The sequence below is a fragment of the Staurois parvus genome, unplaced genomic scaffold (assembly GCF_062004578.1).
Source record: "Staurois parvus isolate SC_StPar_1 unplaced genomic scaffold, SC_StPar_1.0 ptg000175l, whole genome shotgun sequence".
NCBI lineage: Eukaryota > Metazoa > Chordata > Amphibia > Anura > Ranidae > Staurois > Staurois parvus.
In genome coordinates this window covers 8,044,114-8,069,086 of record NW_028317971.1, presented here as the reverse complement: position 1 = coordinate 8,069,086, position 24,973 = coordinate 8,044,114, and the positions used below count along the sequence as shown (strand labels likewise).

Below are 24,973 nucleotides of genomic sequence, written 5' to 3'. Positions count from 1 at the left end.
AGTTTGCCAAAATGTACTTGAGTAAGCCAAAAGCCTTCTGGGAAAACGTCTTGTGGACAGATGAGACCAAGATAGAGCTTTTCGGTAAAGCACATCATTCTACTGTTTACCGAAAACGGAATGAGGCCTACAAAGAACAAAACACAGTACCTACGGTAAAATATGGTGGAGGTTCAATGATGTTTTGGGGTTGTTTTGCTGCCTCTGGCACTGGGTGCCTTGACTGTGTGCAAGGCATCATGAAATCTGAGGATTACCAAAGGATTTTGGGTCGCACTGTAGGGCCCAGTGTCAGAAAGCTGGGTTTGCGTCCAAGATCCTGGGTCTTCCAGCAGGACAATGACCCCAAACATACGTCAAAAAGCACTCAGAAATGGATGGCAAAGAAGCGCTGGAGAGTTCTGAAGTGGCCAGCAATGAGCCCAGATCTAAATCCCATTGAACACCTGTGGAGAGATCTTAAAATTGCTGTTGGGAAAAGGTGTCCTTCCAATAAGAGAGACCTGGAGCTGTTTGCAAAGGAAGAGTGGTCCAAAATTCCGGGTGAGAGGTGTCAGAAGCTTATTGATGGTTATAGGAAGCGACTGATTTCAGTTATGTTTTCCAAAGGGTGTGCAACCAAATATTAAGTTAAGGGTGCCAATACTTTTGTCCAGCCCATTTTTGGGGTTTTGTGTGACATTATGTCATATTTGCTTTTCTGCCTCTGTTTTATATTTGTTCCAATACATACAAAGGGAATAAACATGTGTATAGCAAAACATGTGTTAATGCAATACCTTTTTTGTGTGAAATACTTGATTTTCAGGAAAAATATCAAGGGTGCCAACAATTTCGGCCATGACTGTATGTCCAGTGCGGTTTAAAAAAAAAAAAAAAGTCCTGTACAATTTCTGAGCAGTGATGTCCGGTTCAGATGTGGATTACAAGCTATTGACTTCTATCGGAACCATTTCTAAACCTGACGTGTCAACAGGATAAAATCCTGAGCTGATCCTATCCTGAACCTGATGTAACCCTGACCTGAACCAGTGAACAGCTACTGTGTCAATTAGCTGTGAACCCTGATCTTCAATCTGTACCACACGTGTGAATCAGAACTTACAAAGAAACTATACTCACAACTAAATTAATAAAAATAAAAAAACACTTACCATAGGCATATGGAGTCAGTTTAAGCAGCGTATGCAGCGGACATTTGAGATATGGCATTTCATCTGTGGGAAAAAATTGAAAGGCAAAAGAAATTAAATATATATATATATATATATATATATATATATATATATATATAAAAGTGGTAATTGCAATGTGTAATACAGCCAGTGTTTAATGTTAATATAGCTAAAAATAGATGCTCTAATACCTGCAGATTTATCCAGAAAATAAGACAGAAGGCATCTCATAATGGCCTGATGACAAATAACTAGGATATTTCCCTGTCGCTCAAGTTCCATTATGACAGGTTCCAGGCGCTGGACAAGATCTTGATAAGACTAAAAAAAAAAAATATAAAGCAAAAATTAAGTTTACTAGTCCTGTATTGTGATTCCATTATGAATCATTAACACACACACACACACACCTTAACTTTTGCCACATTTTGTTATGTTACAGCCCTATTCCAAAAAGGATTAAATTCATTTTTTTCCTCAACATTCTACAAACATTACCCCATAATGACAACGTGAAATCAGTTTGTTTTGAAATCTTTGCAATTTAGTAAAAATAAAGAAATTAAAAAAAAAAAAAAATATTACACATGTACATTAGTATCACAGCCTTTCCTCCATACTTTGCTGAAGCACCTTTAGCACCATGGCTTGGTTTGTGCTCTGACATGCACTGTCAACTGTGGGACTTTATATAGATAGGTTTATGCCTTTCCTAATCATGTCCAATCCACTGAATTTCCCACAGGTGGACTCCAATCAAGTTGTGGAAACATCTCAAGGGTGATCAGTGGGAACAGGATTCACCAAAGCTCAATTTTGAGTGGCAAAGGCAGTGCTTATGTAGAAGTGTTTTGTTTTTTTGTTTTTTTAACATAAAATAATACTTATTAGGATGCACTGTACACACACAAAAAAGTGGCTTCCCCAAAAAATAATATAAACACACCCACACAAAACTCACCTCTCCTGATGGGTAGCGATAATAGTATTTATCTTGTGCACGTAGTGCATATTCCTCAGGAAACTGCTCTTTGATTTCATCATAGGTCTTATCTTCACACACTCCCTGTAAACAGGATTAAATTCAGTATCATTTACAAAGGAAACCATAAAATCATGAATCACATTGTCCTACCCAAGTGTGTGCCTTGACTAAAAAGGTATGCAAATAACTTAGTTAAAATGTAAGATATCATGACAACCCAAAACTGTAGGAGTTACCACAACCACTACAAGGATGCAGGGGGCTCACTGGTCAACATATCCGAAAGGAGAATGATAATTTGTCTGCAAATATTTTGATTTTCTTCTACAGTGTAAAATTAACAGTTTGGAAGTCAGATTTATTTCTGTAGCTTTGGAGCAGACAAATTTTGTCAGAGATTTTGATAAAGGAGACTGCTTAACGAATCCATTTCCATGGACAACAGAACAAAACCCCTTATTGGGTGTTGTATATTAAGCATTAAAAAACAAACATAGAAGGACCTGGATTTCAAATATTTTTAGCAATTGAACTTTTAAATCACTTAACTTTTGATATGGTTGAAAAAAACCCCAATGCCCACTCAGCGTAACCCACTTCCAGGTGCAGAATGAACAGAGCTGCATGTAATTATGCAAATTTTACTGTGTCATATTTACAAGGTAATTATTAGGGGGGGGGGGGAGACATTGTAGATGTAGACATGCAGATGGTCTACTTACTGAATCCAGTTCATTTAAAGCCTTCCACTGCTCATAAGGCACTTTCAAAGCTTCTGCAGTCTGGATGGTTCTCTTCAATTGACTGGTCCACACTTTAAGCTCCTTTAAGTTCTGATCCTCAATATATTTCTTGAGGGCAATAGAAAACTGAGAAGAAAAAAAAAAAACTATTACAACCACCAGGTATGCATTTTCATGGAATTCACATTTTATTTGTGATGACTAGCTCTAATATTTACCTTTTTGCCTCGCTGGGACAACCCAGAGTCTCCACCAATTTTTCCTTTGATGTTGCTCTCACTTTCACCGGCTCGGCACAAATAGATGCAGCGAGGTTGGACATGAATGTTCATTAGATAATACACAATCTTGCTCTGGATATGATCCTGAACTCTATTCACTAAAAATCTTCGACCAACATCAATGACAATGATCATAGAGAGATCCCTGTAAGAGAAAACAAAAACGGAATGTAATGTAATAACCCTACTGCGGTATTCAGTATTACAGAACTAAGTTTACTACCTACGACAACTCATTAGAATCTGTCTTGCACTACTCTGGATTCAATATAGTGGATACAGACTAGTCGCTATGGGCTGATGCACTTTGCATCTTGCATTATTTAATAAGCAAAGTCGTCCATTTTCCTTATTGTGGGAAAATATTACAAGGGATATTTCTACTTTACAGTTCATAGGTTGTCATGAATCAAAGTGGCAAATGCTACTTGAAGTTGTTCTTATAAATCAGTGTGGTAAACTCAATGATGAAGGTATCTTCTACACAGTTTGTAGGTGGAGTTATTTTTAGAACACTAAGTAGTATTGTATTTTTGTGCCTCGGCTAATAAAAGCAGACAATAAAATTCAGACATTACCTGTCATGATCATCTGGATCAAGAGGTTCATACATGTTCTTGTAGCAGTTTATTCTCTTCATAAAGTCATCGAGTGCTGCTTTTGATGAACATCCTTTGTAGTCTGGGCTGGACAGTTTAACTTCCTACAATTGTGACAAAGCATTACAATTATAATAATCCCCAACACAATTTAATAGCACCTGTAAAGGAAACGGCTAGCTTTTGTGGTAAATATTAATTTGATATACTTACCAAAACATTGCTGGCAACAACTGATGGATCATCACAGACAGATTCAATAAAGAACACCTGAAAAATAAAAAAGGCAAAAAAAACTTACTGCTTGGCAATTCGTTTTTTTTTTGTTTTTTTTTAAGTGGTAATTAACCCTGTGAGTGCACTTGTACCTATAGGTAAGCTTACAATCAAGCTAATCTGTAAATACGATGAATATCTCAAAATGTGCACCATTTAGGAGATATTCGCAACAGCAATGGCAGAGGACGTCAACCGCACATGCACAGTGACACTCTGCATTCATGATTACATAGTAAGTCGCGCCACAACTATTGCTCCTGGGCACCTAAGTGGGAGTGACGTCACTGTAAGGCAAGTCTGTCATACTGTGCTAGTATATTATGCATAGTAGCATATTATGGCATAAACCTGAAGCAGTGCCAAGATTTTTTTTTTCTGCTCAAGTTTACTACTGCTTTAAGTGCTGGCATGTAGATCGCTGTCTCTTCGGTTACAATCACTTCCTCCTGCCTGTCAGCTTTTTTTTCTGTTAGTGTACACCAAGTCACAGGATAGTGTAAACTCGGCACAGTTTTATGCAGGGATGAAGAATCTCCTGTGCGCATGAGATGTCATCCAGACCTGGCCAATCAAGAGGCCGATGACTTGGAACCAACAAGTCAGGGAAAAAATAAAAATAAAAAAATAAATAGAGGTGACTGAGGGCAGTGCTTGAAGGAATCACTTTGCAAGGAAGGTCTGTCAATGTGCAAATGCTGTGCAGTTGCGCAAAAGGGCAAAAACCTCATGGGGTCCAAAATTTTGAATCTGCTCTCGAGGTTTACTTTCGCTTTAACAACTGAAAGTGTATCTATGGAAATTTGTATGTGGAAGAGTTGCAACCTATCTTTAGTTTTTATTTCCATCATCACTGTGAAGATTCACACAATCTGTTCCGGTGACCACTGTCACGGAGACAGCAAAAGTTGGGAAAGACAAACTTTTAGAGATGAAAATCAGAACAGGGGTAGTGGGATATACCAGTTCTCATGACATCTGTTTACAGCCGGCCATAGACGGATCAAATCTCGGCCAGTTCAGCTGAGAACAGAGATTTATGGGCAGGCTGATTATACTGAAGTTGATCCATCGATCCACTTCAGTACAACCAGCCTGTATGAGTTTTTGCATGCAATTACTGCTGGGGGGCTATATCAGCCAGCAGTAATTGTGTTCTACTGGCAGGGAATGCTCCCAGAGAACACAACAACATTGGGGAAAAAGTGTGTGTTCGGGGGGGTTTGGGCGGATTATATCATTTATGACCTGTTTTAGGAGTGGATATACACTTCCCCACCCATTTCCACTTACTTCCTGTTGTGTTTTAGGAACAGGAAGTAAAGACAAACCCCACAAAACAGGACAAACACAGCAAAACAGAGAACTTGACTAGTGCAATAATTATTGCATCTTTAAAAAAAAAAAAAAAAAAAATTTTTAATATATATATATATATATATATGACAATGCTCTATGTTCCAAACCACTATGTTCCATTTCTGTCAACTAACCTTAAAGTCATTCTCTTTGGCAAAATCAATAATCAGTGATCTTCTTTCTCTGGTTGTATTTGTGGCATCAAAGACCTGGAAGACACAAAACAAAATTTAGTTACGTGCCATTTCAAAGCAGCTACACAGAGAGAAAGAACAAAGAGAACCAGAACTTACGGCAATCTGTCCACCTTCCTCTTTCAGGTAGCATTTCACATCTACGAGAGCAGCTAAGGCACATTGTCTGAGAAAAAAAAAAAAAAAAAAAAAAACATTTAAAAAAAAATAAAAAAAAAAATAAAAAAGAAAAAAAAGGAACAAGCAATGCCCAAGGACAATCTCTTAACATATTCCTATAAACAAGCAGACAGAATAACATTACTCTGGCCTAAAGCAGGTAGGAAGAAAGTATTTCCTCAGGCTTTACACCCTTACTACTTACATATCATATCCTTCTAGCCAGACAGTGTAAAACAGCATAGAGGACTGATCTGTATGAGTGCAATAGCTTTTTTTTTTTTGTTTGTTTAAGGGTCAGAGGCCACAGATGGACTGTAACAATTTCTAAGCACCAAGCTATAAAAGGAGTACACCAACCTTCTGACTTTCATGGCTTCTTGGTTGTCAGCGCGGAAAAAGTCATAAGAACTAAATTCTTTTACAGCTTCACGTCTGTACTCCCCAACATTGAATACTGCAAAATCAAAAGAAGTTGGTATGCATGGTTAATAGATTCAGTGCAGAAAAAGTTATAATTCAAATTCAGATTGCTGTCATTTTTATAAAGCAAGAATTAAAAAAAAAAAAAAAAAAGGAAGAAGTAGTCAATGGGGAAGAAAGTCAATGGGGAAGAGATGGAAATGACACAAAAAACATATAGGACAGTTGTTTTTAAAAGTCCCCAACAACTTATTTAGAAACGGAAAAACACTCAATAAAAAAAAACTTTGCGATCAAGAATTCTCATAACTTTTGTTAACCTATACTTTGCTCATGCAGGGTGCAGCAAAAGGTATACATTAGTCCCCCTTTCCCAGCTGCTCATCCTTTGTTCTCTCCCCTGTCGCTGCATTCATCTGTCAGCAGCAAAGAACTTACCCATGACCCATGTGCCCAAGTACCAAACACTTTTATAAAAGTTCATACCCCTGTGTAGTCTACAACCTTAGCAACTCCTAGCTCACATAGAGTGGCTGCTCCAATCGGCTACATAGAGTGGCTGCTCCAATCGGCTACATAGAGTGGCTGCTCCTATCGGCTAAACAGAGCAGAGGTGGTGCGTGAGTAGGGGGTCAGTGTGTGCTGCTACGGAGTGGGAGCTACAGTAAATCTGTTCCTTTGCCTTGCATTGGCAAAGCAAAAGTTTATTTCTGTGTCATAAAATGGCAGCAGTGAACTGTATTAGAATTGCAAAAATATGTATTTACATAAGAAGCTATTCAAAAGCACTAGAGGCTAATAATTTCGTAAGCACTGCATTCTGGAACAAAGCTTGGGAAGGAAAAAAAAAAAACAAAAACACAAGGCTGTTTTGTCCTAAGCCACCCATAAATGGGTCAAATCTTGACCAGTTCAGCAGGGACCGGCTGAGAGTTGATCCATGTACAGGCAGGCTGATTGTACCCAAGTCAGTCCATCGATTAACAAGCATGTCGGAATTTTACATGCGATTATTGCCAGCAGCTACAGCCACTAGCAATAATCATGTTCTCCCACCAGGGACAGATTCCCATGGCGGAACACCACAATACCTCTGCCAGAGGAATTTCCCCCCCCCCCCCCATCAGCACTGTGCAGATGGTAATAGAGCGATTTTCTTTCCTGCAAACTGTAGTTGCAGGAAGAAAATCGCATCATATCAAAAGGTTATGCACATGCCTGCTTAGGGTAGTTCAATCTGCAGGTCAGTGGATTTCTGATCCACAAACAGCCAGGTTTTTCAATCAACCAGACAAGAAATATGTACAAATCAATGACAGGCTAACAATGTCCACACATGGAGCAATTACATGCAGTTAGGAATCACTGTGTGTCCCCTGGATGCAGTCAGTTTGCACTTCAGGACCTAACTGCAAGTAACCAATCCTTGTGCAATTACATTCAAACAACCACCCTAAAGATGCAATGTAGAGAATAAGGAACGACTAGCATTGCCATAGGTGAGTGGATGAATCTTTCCCTTGGATGGAAGAAGCAGGGGAAGATGTTAGGAAGATATATTGAGGAAAATGCAGCTCACCTTTTGTAGGTACTCCGCTCCAGTTGAGGTAACGCGTCAGCTTCTTGGATATGTAAGTCTTTCCGCGGGCTGGTAGTCCAACCATTACAATCACAGTTGGGGAGTTGGCAAACTGAGGTCCACCAACTGAAACAGAATTAGAAAAACATCCGTTAGCTTCATGTCATATAAATGTATATTTACAATAACAGAGTGATAATGTACAAACATGAAGCCCATGGTGATAAACCTGATTGCTGCCAACTACACAAGAAGACAATGAGCTGCTCCACGGGGTTTGGGAATCAGCTGACTAAACTCTCCTCAGGATAAAGAAATGTGAGAACTATTGACATAGCTATTGGGACAGATAATTGGTTTATCCCAGAGAGCACATATCTATTCTATGCCAGGAAGTTGGCACCAATCAACATTCCTGGCGCATTTGATTAACACTAACAAAAGAAGAGTTATCAGAAACAAGTAGTGTACAGGGAAACCATTCCTACTACTGATGTCTCTTAATGACATAGTTCGCAACTTCAGAGCTCATGTGATTCTTCTATATCCCACTTCTTTTCCTTGAGTCACTGGTTTTCATTAAGACATGTTACTAAATTCTAGTTTGGTTCGTAATTATGTGACAGTTATGTACGTACGTACGTACATGCGTGTTGCTACAAAGAAATATAAAAAGTATCATTTTGCAATTTACTCACAAAGCAGATAAAAAAAAAAAGACATCTAGTACAAGTTATGTATTACAAAAAAAACAAAAAACAAAACCATAGCCTTTTGAGCCCTGGTTCACACTAATGTGGTGCGGAATTCGCAGTGTTTTCTGTGCGAATTCCGCACCGCATCAGACTCACACCCCGTTCATGCGAACCGCTGCAGGTGTGTATGTTAACAACACCCCGAAAGCAGACCGCAAAACGCTGTGCGATGTGCAGAATCAGATCACATAGGTGTGAATTCCCATGCGATCCGATTCTAGTGCGAACCCAAAAAAGGGTCCTGCGCCTTTTTGGTGCAGGTGCGAAGCGATTAAAGCCATACAAAATGTATGGCTCCAATTGCACCGCACATAAATCGCATGCGATTTGCACAGGCATTCGGTGCGCATATATGTGAACCCAAGCTGAAGGGCAATGGAGATCTTCTTGGTAACTAAATAAGTTTCTTTACTGTTAAGTTTCTCTTATCTAAGGAACACAGAACATTAGGACTGAAAACAAAGAAATCCCACTGATATGACTTTTCCCTCTTCCTTTTTTGTGTGTTAATTAGATCTATCCAGCCAATTACAATTAAATACTCTTCCCAAAGTATCCCAGTAGTAGCCCCAGGCACATAAAAGTAGCAAGTGCAGACCATAAATATCTCTAGAAATCACCCAGCCCTAAACAACCACAAGCCAAACCTTCAATTCCAACCCAAAGAGATGTGTTGCGACTCCTTTACACATTTCCTAGACAAATGACCAAGTCCAGGAATGGTCTAGAAAGTAATGCCCCTGTGACAAAGTATGTTTTTTTCCCCCATACAACACGGTGTTAAAAATGAGAGCAACATAATTGTTATCCCAACTTACTATTGGGTAGTCGCTGCATTTCTTCCAATCTGGTGAATAAAACTGGTTTGATGGCCAAGCTAGAAGGAGCACATCCAGCAGCTCAGACTAATATGCACTAGACTGGGGCAGGATGATCAAACATATAGAACAGAATTAGCATGTAATCTGATAATAGGCTAGTGGATATAAGCCTGTCACCCATAACGTCTGAATGACAAAGAGGTGGGGTTAGCTTGTTCGGCGAGCAGCAGACAGGCGTCATGGGTGCACATCAATAATTACTAGGCATATTATCAAAAATGAACGTTGGGTCTATTTAAAGGATAAATTCACCTTTCTCAACATGTTACACCCACATGTAGGGTGTAACATGTAATGTGTTAAGCATCTGCCTCCTCTCTCCCAGATCTGCAGCCACCTTGTGACAGCAAGCTGGGGATCCTTTCCCCCCCATCCGCTGTCACAATCTGAACAGCGTGGCTGGGTAGGGCATTGCCCACATTCGTTCATTGAGTTCTGTGAATAAATGCCTACAAGTACCATTAGTGTTTGCCCCTGACAACTTGTAGCCCCCAATGGACTGTGATGGCACTGGTGAGCGCTCTCGTAGTCCATCAATCTTTCTGGACTACAGTAACTTCCTGCTTGTATGGGAGGTACAGGCAGACAGTGCCTGCAAAAGGCTGACATTGCACCCGTGATCTATGGATCAAAAATGTAATGCTGTACAGGATCTAGAGTAAAAATAAATAAATGCCCATTTATTACTATTTTTTTTAAAGGTGAAATTATCCTTTAACAAAATAAAACTGTCTAAATGCAGCCAGATTCAGTCATGCTAAAAAGTGGCAACTAGAGAATGAAAAGAAGAATCTAGCAGGGAGAAGGTTCTTCTTGATGACCCTTTTGAAGGCCATGAGAAGAAAGAGGTCTCACCAGGATAAGGTGTAGTATGACCATCCTCCAATGAGCTGCACGTTGCTAGGACTAACAGCAACCTTCTTACAAATGCAGACATTAGAGGTGCTCATTAACAAGCTTCTTTATGGCCCAATTATCAGTCACCAAGCTAGAAAGAGGTCATTTTTGGGAAGCACTTGCTTCTCCCATCTATGAGTAGAAAAAGGAAACATCTGCCATCACAGGTATGGCTAATGCACACAATTCAGAATGCAGGGATTCTAGTCCATATAGGATTTAGCAGTCTGCCGAGTCACTCTTCATTTATCTCCCAGAACTCTGGTTTTCGCCCCAGGGGACACAGCTGTCAGTGAATGAAGAGTGGAAGTCACATCCAACCTAATTACCACTTTGCACTGATCACACATTGAGAGCAATTTTTGACTTGTACTTCCAAAAAGGTGCAATGGCTCAATTTCAAAACCCTGGCTATATTCTGTTACATTTTATCTAATGTCACAAATTATGGTCATGACAAAATACAGTAGACGGCACATTTGTTTTGCCATTATTGCTGTGCATCATTCTGCAGAATGGCTGGCATTCAGCACAAGCAGAGGAATGTAGCAGGAGAATGTTTGTCCAACATCTCCAGCTTCCTTTCTGTGATATAACAGCTAGCATCAAACAGAACACACTAGCATGCTTAGTCACGGGATCCGTGGAGTGGATGGAAGAGGACAAATATCTGACGTAGCCATTTACATAGGTAAAATACGTAGCTGGAGAGAAGAAAGCCTGAGTTTATGTAGGCAAAAACAAAACAGGATACGCCACAGACTTCTAAAGTCAGAGTAGATCAGTTTTCATGCAAACCAGTCTGAATTATTATTTTTTTTTTTTATTTGATTGGCTTGCAATAACCCAAATAAAATGAAAAAAGTGGTGGAAAGCAGATTGGAAGGTGAAGAGAATATAGACTGCTACTAATCCCGAATAAACCTTTGCAGAGGACGCAGTCAGAATGACTTTAGGATTACTAATCCAGACAAAACGTCTACCTGCCAAATTTGATTTCTACCGAACATAATTCAGCTACATGTGATACAGGATTAGTTGGCTGTCTCGTCATTGCTTGACTTATAAATAACACCAATGCAGAAAAACGGAACAGATATGCCTCCCTTGTTTCCCGTATCAGACGGTTGTGCTGACAATTGGGTTACAAGAAACCTGTGAATATAGAAATACACAAGTCAATATTACAGGATTCCCAGATCCTGGCTTTTATACCTCTGTAGCCACCGACCTGGAACAAGCACGCAGTCTGTCAAGTAGGAAAAAATAAGATAGCTGCTCTTGCTGACTTATGAGGAAAGTCCTGGAGGATGCATATGAAAGAACAAACCAGCACAGACCGCTCCTATACAACCATCCTAAAAGGCTTCTTTTTTTGGTGCCCACCATTCTGAGTATCCCCACCACCAATTTTGGTCCAAGCATTGGACATCATAGATCTCTGGCTGTTGGCAGAAGCGGAATGCTGGAGGGAAGAAACATGATGACATAGCACTACCACTCTACAGCATTTTCTTGTGAGCCCATGGTGACAAGATCTTATATGCCCCCAGTAGTCGGAGAGATCTTATATGCCCCCAGTAGTCGGAGAGATCTTATATGCCCCCAGTAGTCGGAGAGATCTTATATGCCCCCAGTAGTCGGAGAGATCTTATATGCCCCCAGTAGTCGGAGAGATCTTATATGCCCCCAGTAGTCATTGACCCTCTGGTTTCATAGGAAGTGGACTGAATGATGCTGAGCAATAAGCCTGGTGTAGGATAGAGCGGGGAATCTGCAGGGGACAGCTCCAGAGATAGAGGGACAATTATAGCAATCATTTTTTTTTTTCCCATTTATCAAAAGGTTAGGATTTTTTTTTTTTTTTTTTAATAACTTTGGAAGCAGGTTTGATTTTCTGTTGGGTTTTAATTGCCATCTGTGACCTCCCTTACTCCAGATGCTACTGTGACAGCCATTGCATTAACTATTGCCTGACCTTCCTGGTAACTGAATGCTCTATATGTTCATTTAGGCTGCATTCGCACTTCATGGTAGCACACATCTAAGTCCTCATGCACACGGGAATTTCGATAACACTGGCAACGTTAGCTGTGTAAAGTCACGGTAAAAACACCAGTTTTCAGCTTTTTTTTTTATCAGCGCTTAGCCGCGTTTCCCCGCATTCATGCTTTTTGCCAAAAATGCCGGTTTGCGGCATTTTACCGCATTTTCCTTTTTAAGTGTTATTCCGTGTTTAACCACAAAATGTTCAAAAATGTCAGTTTGTGGTATTTTACTGCGTTTTTACAGCTAAAAAAATCTCCTCTAGAAACACACTAATCCTGGGTTTTTTTTCAGCCAAAAAACGTTGATTACAGTCTATGTGTGTATGGGCACATAGGATAACATGCTGGGGGTTTACTGGCTGTAGAAAAAAAGCCAAAAACAGCAGCTGTAAAAATGTCCAGTGTGCATGAGGACTAAGTGTAAATGGGCTCATATAATTTTTCCTCTTTCATCTGCAGCGCACAGATGTGATGGCGGACTTACAGAATAGAATTGGATTTCTGCTTGTAATGTGTTTCCATTCAGCAGAACGAAAGTGGACAAGTGTGAAGAGGTCTGAGTGAAGATGGTGTCACCAACCCCCTCTGTGGATTTATCATAGTAAGGCTTGGTTCACATATATGCATTTTGCATTTGATCCTTTCCAGTGCTTTTTGCAGTTTGTGTTGCATATTTCTTTTATTTTTTATTAAAGTGGACTTTTTTTTTGTTGCTGGGCAGATTAAAAACTAAAAACGTGGCAAAAACGCACTACCATGCATTTCATCAGTTTCTCCATTGAACTCTCATAGCAAAAATGCTGCTTTTTGCTTTTAAAAAAGTCCATGACCCTTTTCAAAAAAAGCAGCAGCTCAAAAAAGGATAGACATGAATATGTTCCATAGGAAACCATGTTAAATGGACTGTAGTGCATTTCTGCAAAAAGCACTAACCTTAGGTTCACACCTAAAGCATTTTCGACAGTGTTTAGTGCATTTCTGCAAAATACCACAGTCCATTTAACATAATTTCCTATGGGACAGGTTCACATCTCTGCGGTTTCACCCGATGCAGTTTTTCAAAAGGGTCAGGGACTTTTTCGAACTCAAAAGTTGTGTTTTTGGTTCTATAGACTTCAATGGAAACACTGCAGAAAAGCATGTAGCGTGTTTTTGATGTATTTTAGATCTGCCTAGCAAAAGAAAAAAACGCAATGCAGAAACGGGTCAAACGCAAACTGCATAGGTGTGAACCTAGCCTAAAAAAAAAAAAAAAAAAAGGCATCGGTGTGAACTGAGCCTAAGATATGGGGAATGCACTGTATAGGAGTCGAGATGTCCAGTCCTAGCACATCCCAGATTCAGGACACCAGACAACTGGTAATGGTCCAATGAAAAAAACAAACTGAACTGAACAACCAGTAAATGATCTGAATCAGGAAAAGTAACACAACAATACTAGAGACAATTTATATGCTAAATAATAAATCCAACATGACAACATAGAACAATCACCCTTTTATTACACTGTGAAGTGTTGTCATAGGAAAGTCCTATAACCTTCACAGTACGTCACCTTCAATTAAAATCAATGACTGCAGCACTCGCCAATCACTGACGTCTCTACATTGTCTGACACTAAACCACATAAAGAAGTGTATATGGCCAAACCTTTTCTCTTGGATTTCAAGGTTTGGAAGGGTTAAAAACCCGAGCAGGTTATTTTCTGCTGTGTACAAATTTCTCTCCACTTCCTGTCCCAGGACACAACAGAAAGTTAGAGGTAATCTCCCCAAAGTGAAGGGAATCCCCCTCTCAGCTGTCACCAATGGAAGATTTCCCTCATCTCTTGCTCTGGGGACAATATTAACAATTTAGATTTCTGCTCACATCCAATGAGCACCATTAAAAATAGAGGGGTGAATAGACTCAATGGGGACACAGACTGCAATAAAAACATAACAGCGGATCTAACCCTCTCCCACTCTATCCAACACCTTCCCAATGCTTAGTGATACAATGAAAGCCTTTTGTACAAAACATTAAAAAATGTCACCTTTAAAGACATTCAGGTTTTTTTTCACTGCTCTAAAAATGCAGCCCATTGTTTTTAATGGGCCTGTACACACAGGAGCATAAATGTGCGCTATGTATAAATCAGAAAAAAAATAAAAAATAAATAAATTATATATATATATATATATATATATATATATATATATATATATATATATATATATATATATATATTCTGCATTGCTGAACAGTTTTATCATGCATGTGCACACACAAATACATGCATAGATGTGCGTACAACACAACCCAAGGAAAACTAGAAGAATTTCTAGGTGGGAGCACATATATTAAAGTTATTACGCAGGACTTTTCTGCCAGGAAGGTGCAGTTTGCACACCAGCACAGTGTGCCATGACACTTATACTGCAGCAAATCTTACAACTGAACCACTTGGTGTTCCTCTAGATAGGAGCTTTCCTGCAATAAAACCCTGCATACATCAGTGATGACTTATCTGGATGGCTGTAGAGCACACAGCTGATACATTATGGAGGGGAGGGGGGTCTGGAGGAGTGGTGGTCCTCTGATGCCCATTCAGGAGTGAGCAATCCCCCCTCCTTTAACATCTGCACCTCTCCCCTCCCCCTGTATAGTGAATGGATGGAAATCAAGAATGATGTTGGAATGCCTGAGTCACCAGCTGATCACTGCATTGATGCTTCCATCAGCTTCCCCTCCCCCAATCAGCATGGGCTCAGTATCCTCACCCACCCCTGCAGACGTGATGTGACAGCATAAAGCTCCCCATCCCCGGGAGCTGATCTGGGGACACCCCTTTCCCAAGGATCATCCTATTGGAGGAGCTCTAGACAGGTGAACGAATGTATCCGTCATGTGCGCCCCCACCAGAGTGCACTGTGACGTATATGATTGGTCCCTACGATCCTGAAACTCGCTCGGTATGCCGGCTACGTACATCGCAATGACGACACCTGCATCCTAATCCGCACACGGATTATACGGCACATCATGCAGGGATTAGAGGGCGAATCGTGACCGATCAGAGATCCTATCCTCCACCACCCCCGATCACCGATCCTCCTACCATTGATGGGCACGGTCGGCTCCTCGTCTCTGGGCAGCCAGATCTTCTTCATCCTGTTCTGCATCAACTCCATAGGCATAGTCCCGCTGTCCGGCTCCCCGCTCTGGTGCTGTCAGTACAGTGATCCCGGTGTGTAGGGTGAGCACGCCGCGCAGCGATCAGTGGAGGGCGCACATGGCCAGCACGGCTCTCCTATAGATGAGAATGGTGCTGTGCAGGGCGGACAGGCGGCTCTCTGATTGGTTGATTGGCCGGTTGGTCTCTCGCTTCTCTCTCTCCGTCTCTTCCAGTAAGTGATGCGGACTCCGGCTCTGCTCGCTGTAAAAATCCCGGCCGGCAAAAGGAGAAACGTGATCCCCGTGACGTCATCCGCCCCCTTTCGTCACCTGCTGCTCGGTGCTGCCCTGTAGCGGCCAAATCCAAGAACTGCACGGCGAAGTTAGCGCTGCACCCTGCACGTACCTATTAACCCCTAACAGGCCGGAGGGGGGAAGGGGCTTCCCAAATTCTCTGCCTTCTCAGATAGCACTGCTATGTGTTTATGGCTTCCCAGAACTTGTTTCCTTACAGTAATGAGGTGGGGGCCCAGCAGAAGATAGTCACTTTATTATTATTAGTACAGGTACTTATATAGTGCTGTCAATTTACGCAGCGCTGTGTGTGTGTGTGTGTGTATATATATATATACATATATATATTTTTTTTATAAATATAACACACATATATATATTATAAATATAACACAAACATATATATATATATATTTTATAAATATACCTTAGATAGTACGCCCCTTGAGGGTTAGGGACTGATGTGAATGTACAATATATATGTAAAGTGCTGCGTAAATTGATGGCGCTATATAAGTACCTGAAATAAATAATAATATATATTTTATAAATATAACACACATTATATATATATTTTATAAATATAACAAATATATATATATATATGTGTTATATTTATAAAATATATATATTTTATGTGTGTGTTATATTTATTATATATATAATTATTATTTCAGGTACTTATATAGCGCCGTGAATTTACGCAGTGCTTTACATATATATTGTACATTCACATCAGTCCCTAACCCTCAAGGGGCGTACAATCTAAGTTATATATGTGTTATATTTATAAAGAAAAATGTTTATATATATATATATATATATATATTTTATAAATATATGTGTGTGTTATATTTATAAAATATTTTATAAATATAACACACACACACACATATATATATATATATATATATATATATATATATATAAAAATATATATATAACTATAACACACACACACATATATATATATATATATATATATATATATATATATATATTTTATAAATATAACACACACACACACACATATATATATATATATATATATAGTACATTCACATCAGTCCCTAACCCTCAAGGGGCTAAGGTCCCTAAAGCCGGCCATACACGGGTCGAATTCCAAAAGAATTTTCTTTAGAAAATTTTTTCTAAGAATCGTCGTTCGAATTTCACACCATTAGCGAGCCACAGAAACAGCCGATTTTCATGTAACCATCGAATCTGAGTGATCGGGCATGTTGGAAATTTTTTGAAAAATGAACAAATTTCGAATCAATGATGGGAGAATCGTGCGAGAAATATAAATAGAAAAAGATATGAGCCCAAGCTGTGACCTGGAGAGAAAGGAAAATTCTTGGCAACAAACATTTTTTTTCTGTAGCAACATGAAGTGAAATTGAAGGCTTGGTTGGTTGAATTTCAAAATCAATGGTGGCGCCATCGGATTACAAAACGCACCAAAAAATTAAGATTTTCTAAAGATAATTAGTTTGGAATTTGACTCATGTACGGCCTGCATAACTCACATTCATACATAAACAGATTTTAGGCTCTGCGGGTGGTGCCATTGCGGGACCTGCACAAATACCTGCAGCCGCACCGCCCACACAGAGGAATGCGGGACCCGCACAAGTACCTGCAGCTGCACCGCCCACACAGAGGAATGCGGGACCTGCACAAATACCTGCAGCCGCACCGCCCACACAGAGGAATGCGGGACCCGCACAAGTACCTGCAGCTGCACCACCCACACAGAGGAATGCGGGACCCGCACAAGTACCTGCAGCTGCACCACCCACACAGAGGAATGCGGGACCCGCACAAGTACCTGCAGCTGCACCACCCACACAGAGGAATGCGGGACCCGCACAAGTACCTGCAGCTGCACCACCCACACAGAGGAATGCGGGACCCGCACAAGTACCTGCAGCTGCACCACCCACACAGAGGAATGCGGGACCCGCACAAGTACCTGCAGCTTCTCCACCCACACAGAGGAATGCGGGACCCGCACAAATACCTGCAGCTGCACCACCCACACAAAGGAATGCGGGACCTGCACAAATACCTGCACCCTCACCACCCACACAGAGGAATGTGGGACCCGCACAAGTACCTGCAGCTGCACCGCCCACACAGAGGAATGCGGGACCCGCACAAATACCTGCAGCCGCACCACCCACACAGAGGAATGCGGGACCCGCACAAATGCCTGCAGCCGCACCACCCACACAGAGGAATGCGGGACCTGCACAAGTACCTGCAGCTGCACCGCCCACACAGAGGAATGCGGGACCCGCACAAATACCTGCAGCCGCACCACCCACACAGAGGAATGCGGGACCCGCACAAGTACATGCAGCTGCACCACCCACACAGAGGAATGCGGGACCCGCACAAGTACCTGCAGCTGCACCGCCCACACAGAGGAATGCGGGACCCGCACAAATACCTGCAGCCGCACCACCCACACAGAGGAATGCGGGACCCGCACAAGTACATGCAGCTGCACCACCCACACAGAGGAATGCGGGACCCGCACAAGTACCTGCAGCTTCTCCACCCACACAGAGGAATGCTGGGACCCGCACAAATACCTGCAGCCGCGCTGCGCCACCCACACAGAGGAATGCGGGACCCGCACAAATACCTGCAACCGCACCGCCCACACAGAGGAATGCGGGACCCGCAAGGTGGGTGCCAATAATTGTAATGGCACGCCGTCCGCACTGGAAATCGCAATCGTACTAGGAACCTCGGTTCCCATGTGGACTGCGATTTTCCAAGTAGTTCTGGGACTAGTTCCCTGCGTGTCCTGAGGCACGAGAGTCCATTCAAATGAATGGACTTTCCTGTCTGAGCAAGTTGCAGCCCGCACAGATGTGAACCGAGGTAAGGGCTGATTGATGCAAAACAATTGATCATTTTCTGTCCTGGCTGATTGTCTTAATTTGATTGAATCCAATCTACAAGGCATCTACATCAATCTGCAGGAATGTCATGGCTATAATTATTATTATAATACAGGATTTATATAGTGCCAGCAGTTTGCGCAGCGCTTTACAAAATGAAGGAGGACATCACAGTTACAATACAATTTGGTACAAGAGGAAACAGAGGGCCCTGCCCATCAGAGCTTACAATCTAAGATATTTGATTGGTTTCTGCTTTGCACATTTTGATTGGATAACATTGAAGCATGTATGGATACCATTACGTGTATGGAACATCAACCATTATTTTCATTTTCTGAATGTATTTTTCCCTGACAATAAATCGTTTGGCAATAAAAAAACTTGATCTGTGTACAGTCACCATACAGGAGGATGTACAGTGTATACATACAGTACGTAGTCTGAAGCTGAGTCATCCCAGTCCTCAGGACTCCCAAGAAACCCCCCATATCAGTGATAGTGGATGACACCGCCTGCCTGTGTGTAGTCTGTCACCATGGTGATGTGGTTTGTCCTTGTCTGCCAGAGATCCCATCACAGGGAAGGAGCTGGGGATTGTCACTTCTATTGTAATATGCAGGAAGGATGGGGGGTGCAATGAGAAACTGTGGTGACAACAGGCTGATCATCACCTGTGATTGGTCAGACAGGAGAGTATGGGACATGCAGCCAGGTGCTCAGCACCTGGGACACCTCCCTCCCTCATACATTCCTGTGTCCTGAGCTCTTCTCCTCATTGTCTATAGAGGGGGCAGACATGAGTGCTCCTCCTGTGTGCTCAGCATGAGAATACCCCCTCCCTCCCATCTCCCCGCCATGGGAAGTAGGCTGGCAATGAGGAGGTCGGAGGTCTGGTACCAGGAGGGTCCTCCATCCCGACCAGAGCACGTCCCTCACGTCCCCCCATGAGGAGGGCTCCTCGGTGCTGCCCTTCCCCCTCCTGCCTGCCTCACTCACTCCGCATCCTTTCCTCAGAGCACACAGTCCTCTCCCATCTCCTCTCCCTCACTCCCTCCCTCACACACCGCCCTGGATTGGCTTTAATGACTTCTCCCAGTTTTGGTTATGTTGGTTCCTCCTTTCCTCCAAGCAGTGGGGGTCGTCCAGTATCAAGGGGGTGCAATGTAAAAACAGTTACTTTTATTACACCCCCCCCCCCACCATGACATTAGCATTTCGCTGACTGAGACGTGTTGCCAAGCAGTGAGGGAATGAAGTATGGGAAATGAGCAGCACCACCGCATGATACCATCACCACAGATATATACACGACATACATGTAATGTACATGTGTTATGTATTCTATGTACACTATGTCACATTATATCATGTTATATGTTCTATGTGCACTATGTCACATTATATCATGTTATATGTTCTATGTACACTATGTCACATTATATCATGTTATATGTTCTATGTGCACTATGTCACATTATATCATGTTATATGTTCTATGTACACTATGTCACATTATATCATGTTATATGTTCTATGTACACTGGGCAAGGTTGGGTGGGGCAACTGGAGGAGAGTAAGGTTTGTGCCTGGCTAGTAGGTCTAGACTCGAAATACACAAATACATTATACCATATCATACATGTTACATATTCCTCACATAATATATACAAAATATACAAATACATTATACCATATCATACGTGTTATGTATTCCTTACATAATATATATATAAAATACACAAATACATTATACCATATCGTACGTGTTATGTATTCCTCACATAATATATACAAAATACACAAATACATTATACCATATCATACGTGTTATATATTCCTCACATAATATATACACAAATACATTATACCTCTTGTACCACTTGATCCTCCCTTTTAGATCGTAAGCTCTATTGACCAGGCCCCTCTGATCCCTCCTGTATTGAATTGTATTTTAACTGTACTGCCTGCTTTTCTGTTGTCAAACTGTTGACACTATATAAATCCTGTATAATAATAATACCATATCATATATATTATATACAGGAGGGTGCCTTGGTTGATTGTCATCTCAGACAGCTGTTTTTGCTGCTCACCCCTCCCTGTGTCACCGTCCCCCATGCCCCTTCATTTTCACTGCCCCCTTTAGTTGCTATAACGCTGGCACAGCAACCAATGAAGCTGTGGCGTGCCCACTGTCCTAGCAACCAAAGACTTTAATAAGAAATAATGCCATCAGTTAATCTCCACAGCAACATCTTGTCTAAGGCTACGTTTTGCAGATGGGGGTGGTAAAAATGCACAGATGAGCCGTATTTTAATATCCTACCCAACCACCCTCCCCATAAGCTGAGTATGGCAATGGACAGGGCTGTTTACATTCTGTGGTCGCAATGCTTTGCTTTGTGCCTGCAGCAAAAACTATGTAACATGTTGCTATCAGCGGGTGGTAAACCTGCCAAATGTAATCCATTCAAGTGAACATGGGAGTGCAACATAGCCTCGCAACCACATGCAATGCACACACTTGTAGTGCATTTGTCAGAAAAATGAGGTTAAAACAGATGTGAGGGGGCATCATATCACCTTCTCACACCTGTCAATTGCCTCTGAAAAGCATTCAGTTTGTTCTTCAGAGGAGTGGGGGATTTAGATACCTCTAAATCTACACTTAAAAGAGAAGTAGGGTTCTTTTTTCCCTATTTATACTTACCTAGGTGGATGCAGCATTGGTCCGATGCTGTATCTGTGCGCTGCCAGCTCTAAGGGTGAGAACTCGGAGATCACACGACCGCTGATCTCTGAGTTTTCACAGCCGCTCTCTGAGCAGATTGAGGGACTGTCAGTCATCGCTGTTTAGTTCCATTTTAAGTAGTTCTAGAATTTTGTCTTAAAAAAGAAGTATGGCCAATGCTCTTTTGGTCATATTCCCTTTTGGGTCATATGAGTGCACTTTTTTCTGCACTCCTGTAACCCAGATTCAACTGACAGTGTGCTAAAGCCTGCTGTGAGCTGATGTCACAGAGCCACTCCAGGCTCTGCAAGGATCCAGACAATAATGTCGGGATCTGCCCAGATGTCTGACCAGCAGCTGGCTCAGCCTCTCAGAAAGCCTCCGAGAGCCTGAGCCAGCTGCTCGCACACCTGCCACAGTCCGGTACTCTAGTAAGTGCTGGATGCACAGAGCAGAGACCTCTGACAAAGCTCAGGTCTTAGGCTTAGAGACAGCGGGGTACGGCTGCAGCATCAGATCAATGCTGAAGCCTCAAAGGTGAGCTTATACAGTATGTTTGTTTTTTTTTAAATCCCACACTTCTCCTTCAGCCTCTAAATAAAGTTCATAGTGTTTCATTTTAAACCAATTATAAAAGGGTGGTGGGCAGTACGACAGTACGTCAATATGCGGCCTCTCGGCAGCTGTGCTTTGACACCGAGCGGCTGCATGTTTGCATAAGATTTGTAAACAAACATGTACTGAGAGAACGTGCCTGGCTTGCTCCAAGCATGTGTCGGCATTCCATGGAAAGGTCCCGACCTCTCCTTGCGATTGGGACCTTTCCAATCATGTGACTGCCGTGACAGCCAATCACAGCGCTCACATGGCCCTAAACCCTGTCCCGCCTCTTGGCGTCAGAAACCCCTTAAAGGGCCAGCAGGTCCTTTAAGGGGTTTCTGATGTGACATATGTGACATATGTTTGCCTACATTTGATCATGATCAAGATCAAATACTCAATCAATCAGTCAATCAATCACTAGTAGCAAAACAATGGCAGCCACTAGGAGTAACTACACAATGAAATACAGCTTCCATTAAACACACAACTGTGGCACTGATCAACAATTTATATTTCAAGATCTGCTACTGAGTACTTCGTCAGCCCATATACTGTACATCAGATGGTAGACACCATGGAGTCGATTTACTAAAACTGGAGCACTCAGAATCTGGTGCAGCTGCACATGGTAGTCAATCAGCTTCTAACTTCAGCTTGTTCAGTTAAGCTTTGGCAATAAAACCTGAAAACTGATTGGTTTCTATGCAGAGTTGCACCAGGATTTGCACTCGTCAGTTGTAGTAAATAACCCCCTATGCAAGCTTTTATCCTAACAATAAATGGAGTATCTGTCAGGTATCTGAGTGCGCAGTTTAAGGTAAGGTTCACATCTGTGTCCACTTTTGTCCATTTTTTGTCCTTTTTTTTAATATTTTCATTATTCTGTTGGGAATCACAGCATATACAAATGCAAATACAATTGAATATATATTATTTTTTACCAACACAGTGCATTCCAGCACACATGTGAACATTCTCATTGGATTTACTGTATTTTTTATGATACATGCATTTTATGCATATTGAAGAATGTACATAAAAAGGCAGGTCTAAAGAATGACCCTACATTAGCCATACCCATGGCAATTTTCTAATCATTTGAACCTCTTCCAATCAACTTTAGATTTAATTGAACAAAGCAGCATACCAATATCCCTGGCTTATGGATACAAATACATATACATTATTGGTGGTAGGATACATTGATACATTTGATTATTTTTGCATTTGGAAGCTTATTGAAAGTGTTGGAAATTTCCAAAAAAGTGCAATTTGTATTGCCAACATTATTCTCACTGCTTGAAAAAGGAGTGCACTTCCGCCTTCCACAGCCAGTGCATGCTCCGAAACGTGTCGCAGTGCACCCTGGGATCTGACGTCATCACGGCCACACCACCGCTACGTTCCAGCGTGCGTTCCATCCGGCTCTGAGGGAGGACATGCACACCGACCTCCCCACATCGCAGAGAGATGACGGCTCTTCACCCGGGTTACCACCCCACCCTTAACTATTGTTAACCACGGTTTTTAAGCTTATGATTACTTCACATGTGAGTGTTTCTACATTTAGACTTGAAGTAAAAGACTTATTGCACTTAGAGGCGCTTCTCTCCTTTTTCTCAACATTATTCTCACAGTCTGCCATTTTTTCACTAATTCGTATTCACACAAGCAATCAAACTAACATTTTAGGTTAACCTCAATTGCAAAATATTGCAAGCAGATATTGGATGATCTCTTAGCTATCCTAGAACATGGACAGTGGAATAAATTCATAAGGATGTAGAGTGTACCAGAATGAGGAGATTGTGGAGTAATGCAGGCCATAGACAGTTTCTTTTATCGGCCGAATTTTCGTCCGAAAGAATAATCGGCCGATATTCGCACCGTTAGTGGGGCAATGTCGTCAGCCGATTTTTGCTGTTCCTCCTCGTTTCTTTTATCGGTCATGCTGGAAAATTTACGAAAAACGGCTGATTTTTGTAAGCATTGGTGGCAACATAACGACCGATTTTTCATTTTTCGGCTGAAAATTTGCCCGATAAATGAACCGTTGATGGCCTGCATAAGGAGAAGCCTAGAGAAGTCTACTGAAAGCCTTGACTGTACACAAATTGTTACACGATGATGATATTGGATACATTGTCCAATGCACTTGTTGCCAAACTGTTACTTTTTTGCTACTGAAATAAATATGGTTCGAATGCTCACAGTCAGGGCAGATATGTATATACCCCCATTCATACCTGAGCATTTTGCCAGTTGTTTTTGTATTTCCTAACATGCTACAATGCTAAACATCATAAATCCTATTCTCTTCTATTGTTACTGTTCATATCCCTAAGCTCAGTTGCTTGAAGCTTGAGGCTCCATGCACACTAGAGTTTTTAAGCTCAAAAAATGCTGTAAAAACCGCTTAGTAGCGTTTAGGTGTGTTAGCCTTTTATTAGCATTTTTCCAATAGATATAGGAAAAAAAAGCTAGAAAAAAAGCTCATTTAGCTGTTAGTAGCGTTTAGGAGTGTTCAGCGTTTTTTTCTGCCAGGAAAACACTCCCAAAAAACTCTAAAAACCATTTTTTTCTGCTCCTAAATGCTGAAGCTTGAAAAACACTACTAGACTAAAATAGTGTGCATGGACATACAGGATAACATGATTTAGCTTCTAGGAGCAGAAAAAATATGCTGATGACAGCTTCTAGGAGCTTAAAAAATGCTAGTGTGCATTGAGCCTGAAGCTTGAGGCGGCACGTGAGCTTTTTTTGGGGCTGTATCCAGTGTTTTTGGCCCCATAGACTTAAACAAAAACACCTGTAAACATGTGACACAAACATTTTCTTACGTTTTTTGCAACTGAACACTTTTCCCCTCTGCTCTGCTCTCCTCCTTCCACCCAGGAAGAATAAAAGGAGTAGAAAG

At 41.4% G+C, this 24,973-nt stretch overlaps 1 protein-coding gene across 3 annotated transcripts in view; it reads right to left on the bottom strand.

The window, feature by feature from the left end:
• PFKFB3 (6-phosphofructo-2-kinase/fructose-2,6-biphosphatase 3) overlaps nt 1–24,973 on the bottom strand; it is a 101,917-nt gene that overhangs the window by 7,273 nt on the left and 69,671 nt on the right. The window contains exons 1-12 of one of the 3 annotated variants that reach the window (XM_089676905.1): nt 15,455–15,817; nt 7,774–7,899; nt 6,132–6,228; nt 5,712–5,778; nt 5,553–5,627; nt 3,997–4,053; nt 3,763–3,887; nt 3,122–3,329; nt 2,883–3,029; nt 2,137–2,241; nt 1,367–1,496; nt 1,155–1,217 (exon numbers count right to left, since the gene is read on the bottom strand). In XM_089676905.1, coding sequence (XP_089533031.1) covers nt 1,155–1,217; nt 1,367–1,496; nt 2,137–2,241; nt 2,883–3,029; nt 3,122–3,329; nt 3,763–3,887; nt 3,997–4,053; nt 5,553–5,627; nt 5,712–5,778; nt 6,132–6,228; nt 7,774–7,899; nt 15,455–15,533 — 1,279 coding nt within the window. In that variant the 5' untranslated portion in view covers nt 15,534–15,817. Of the gene's footprint in view, nt 1–1,154; nt 1,218–1,366; nt 1,497–2,136; nt 2,242–2,882; nt 3,030–3,121; nt 3,330–3,762; nt 3,888–3,996; nt 4,054–5,552; nt 5,628–5,711; nt 5,779–6,131; nt 6,229–7,773; nt 7,900–15,454; nt 15,818–24,973 lie in introns of those variants that run through there. The other 2 variants (XM_089676904.1, XM_089676906.1) reach the window with 2 other exon arrangements.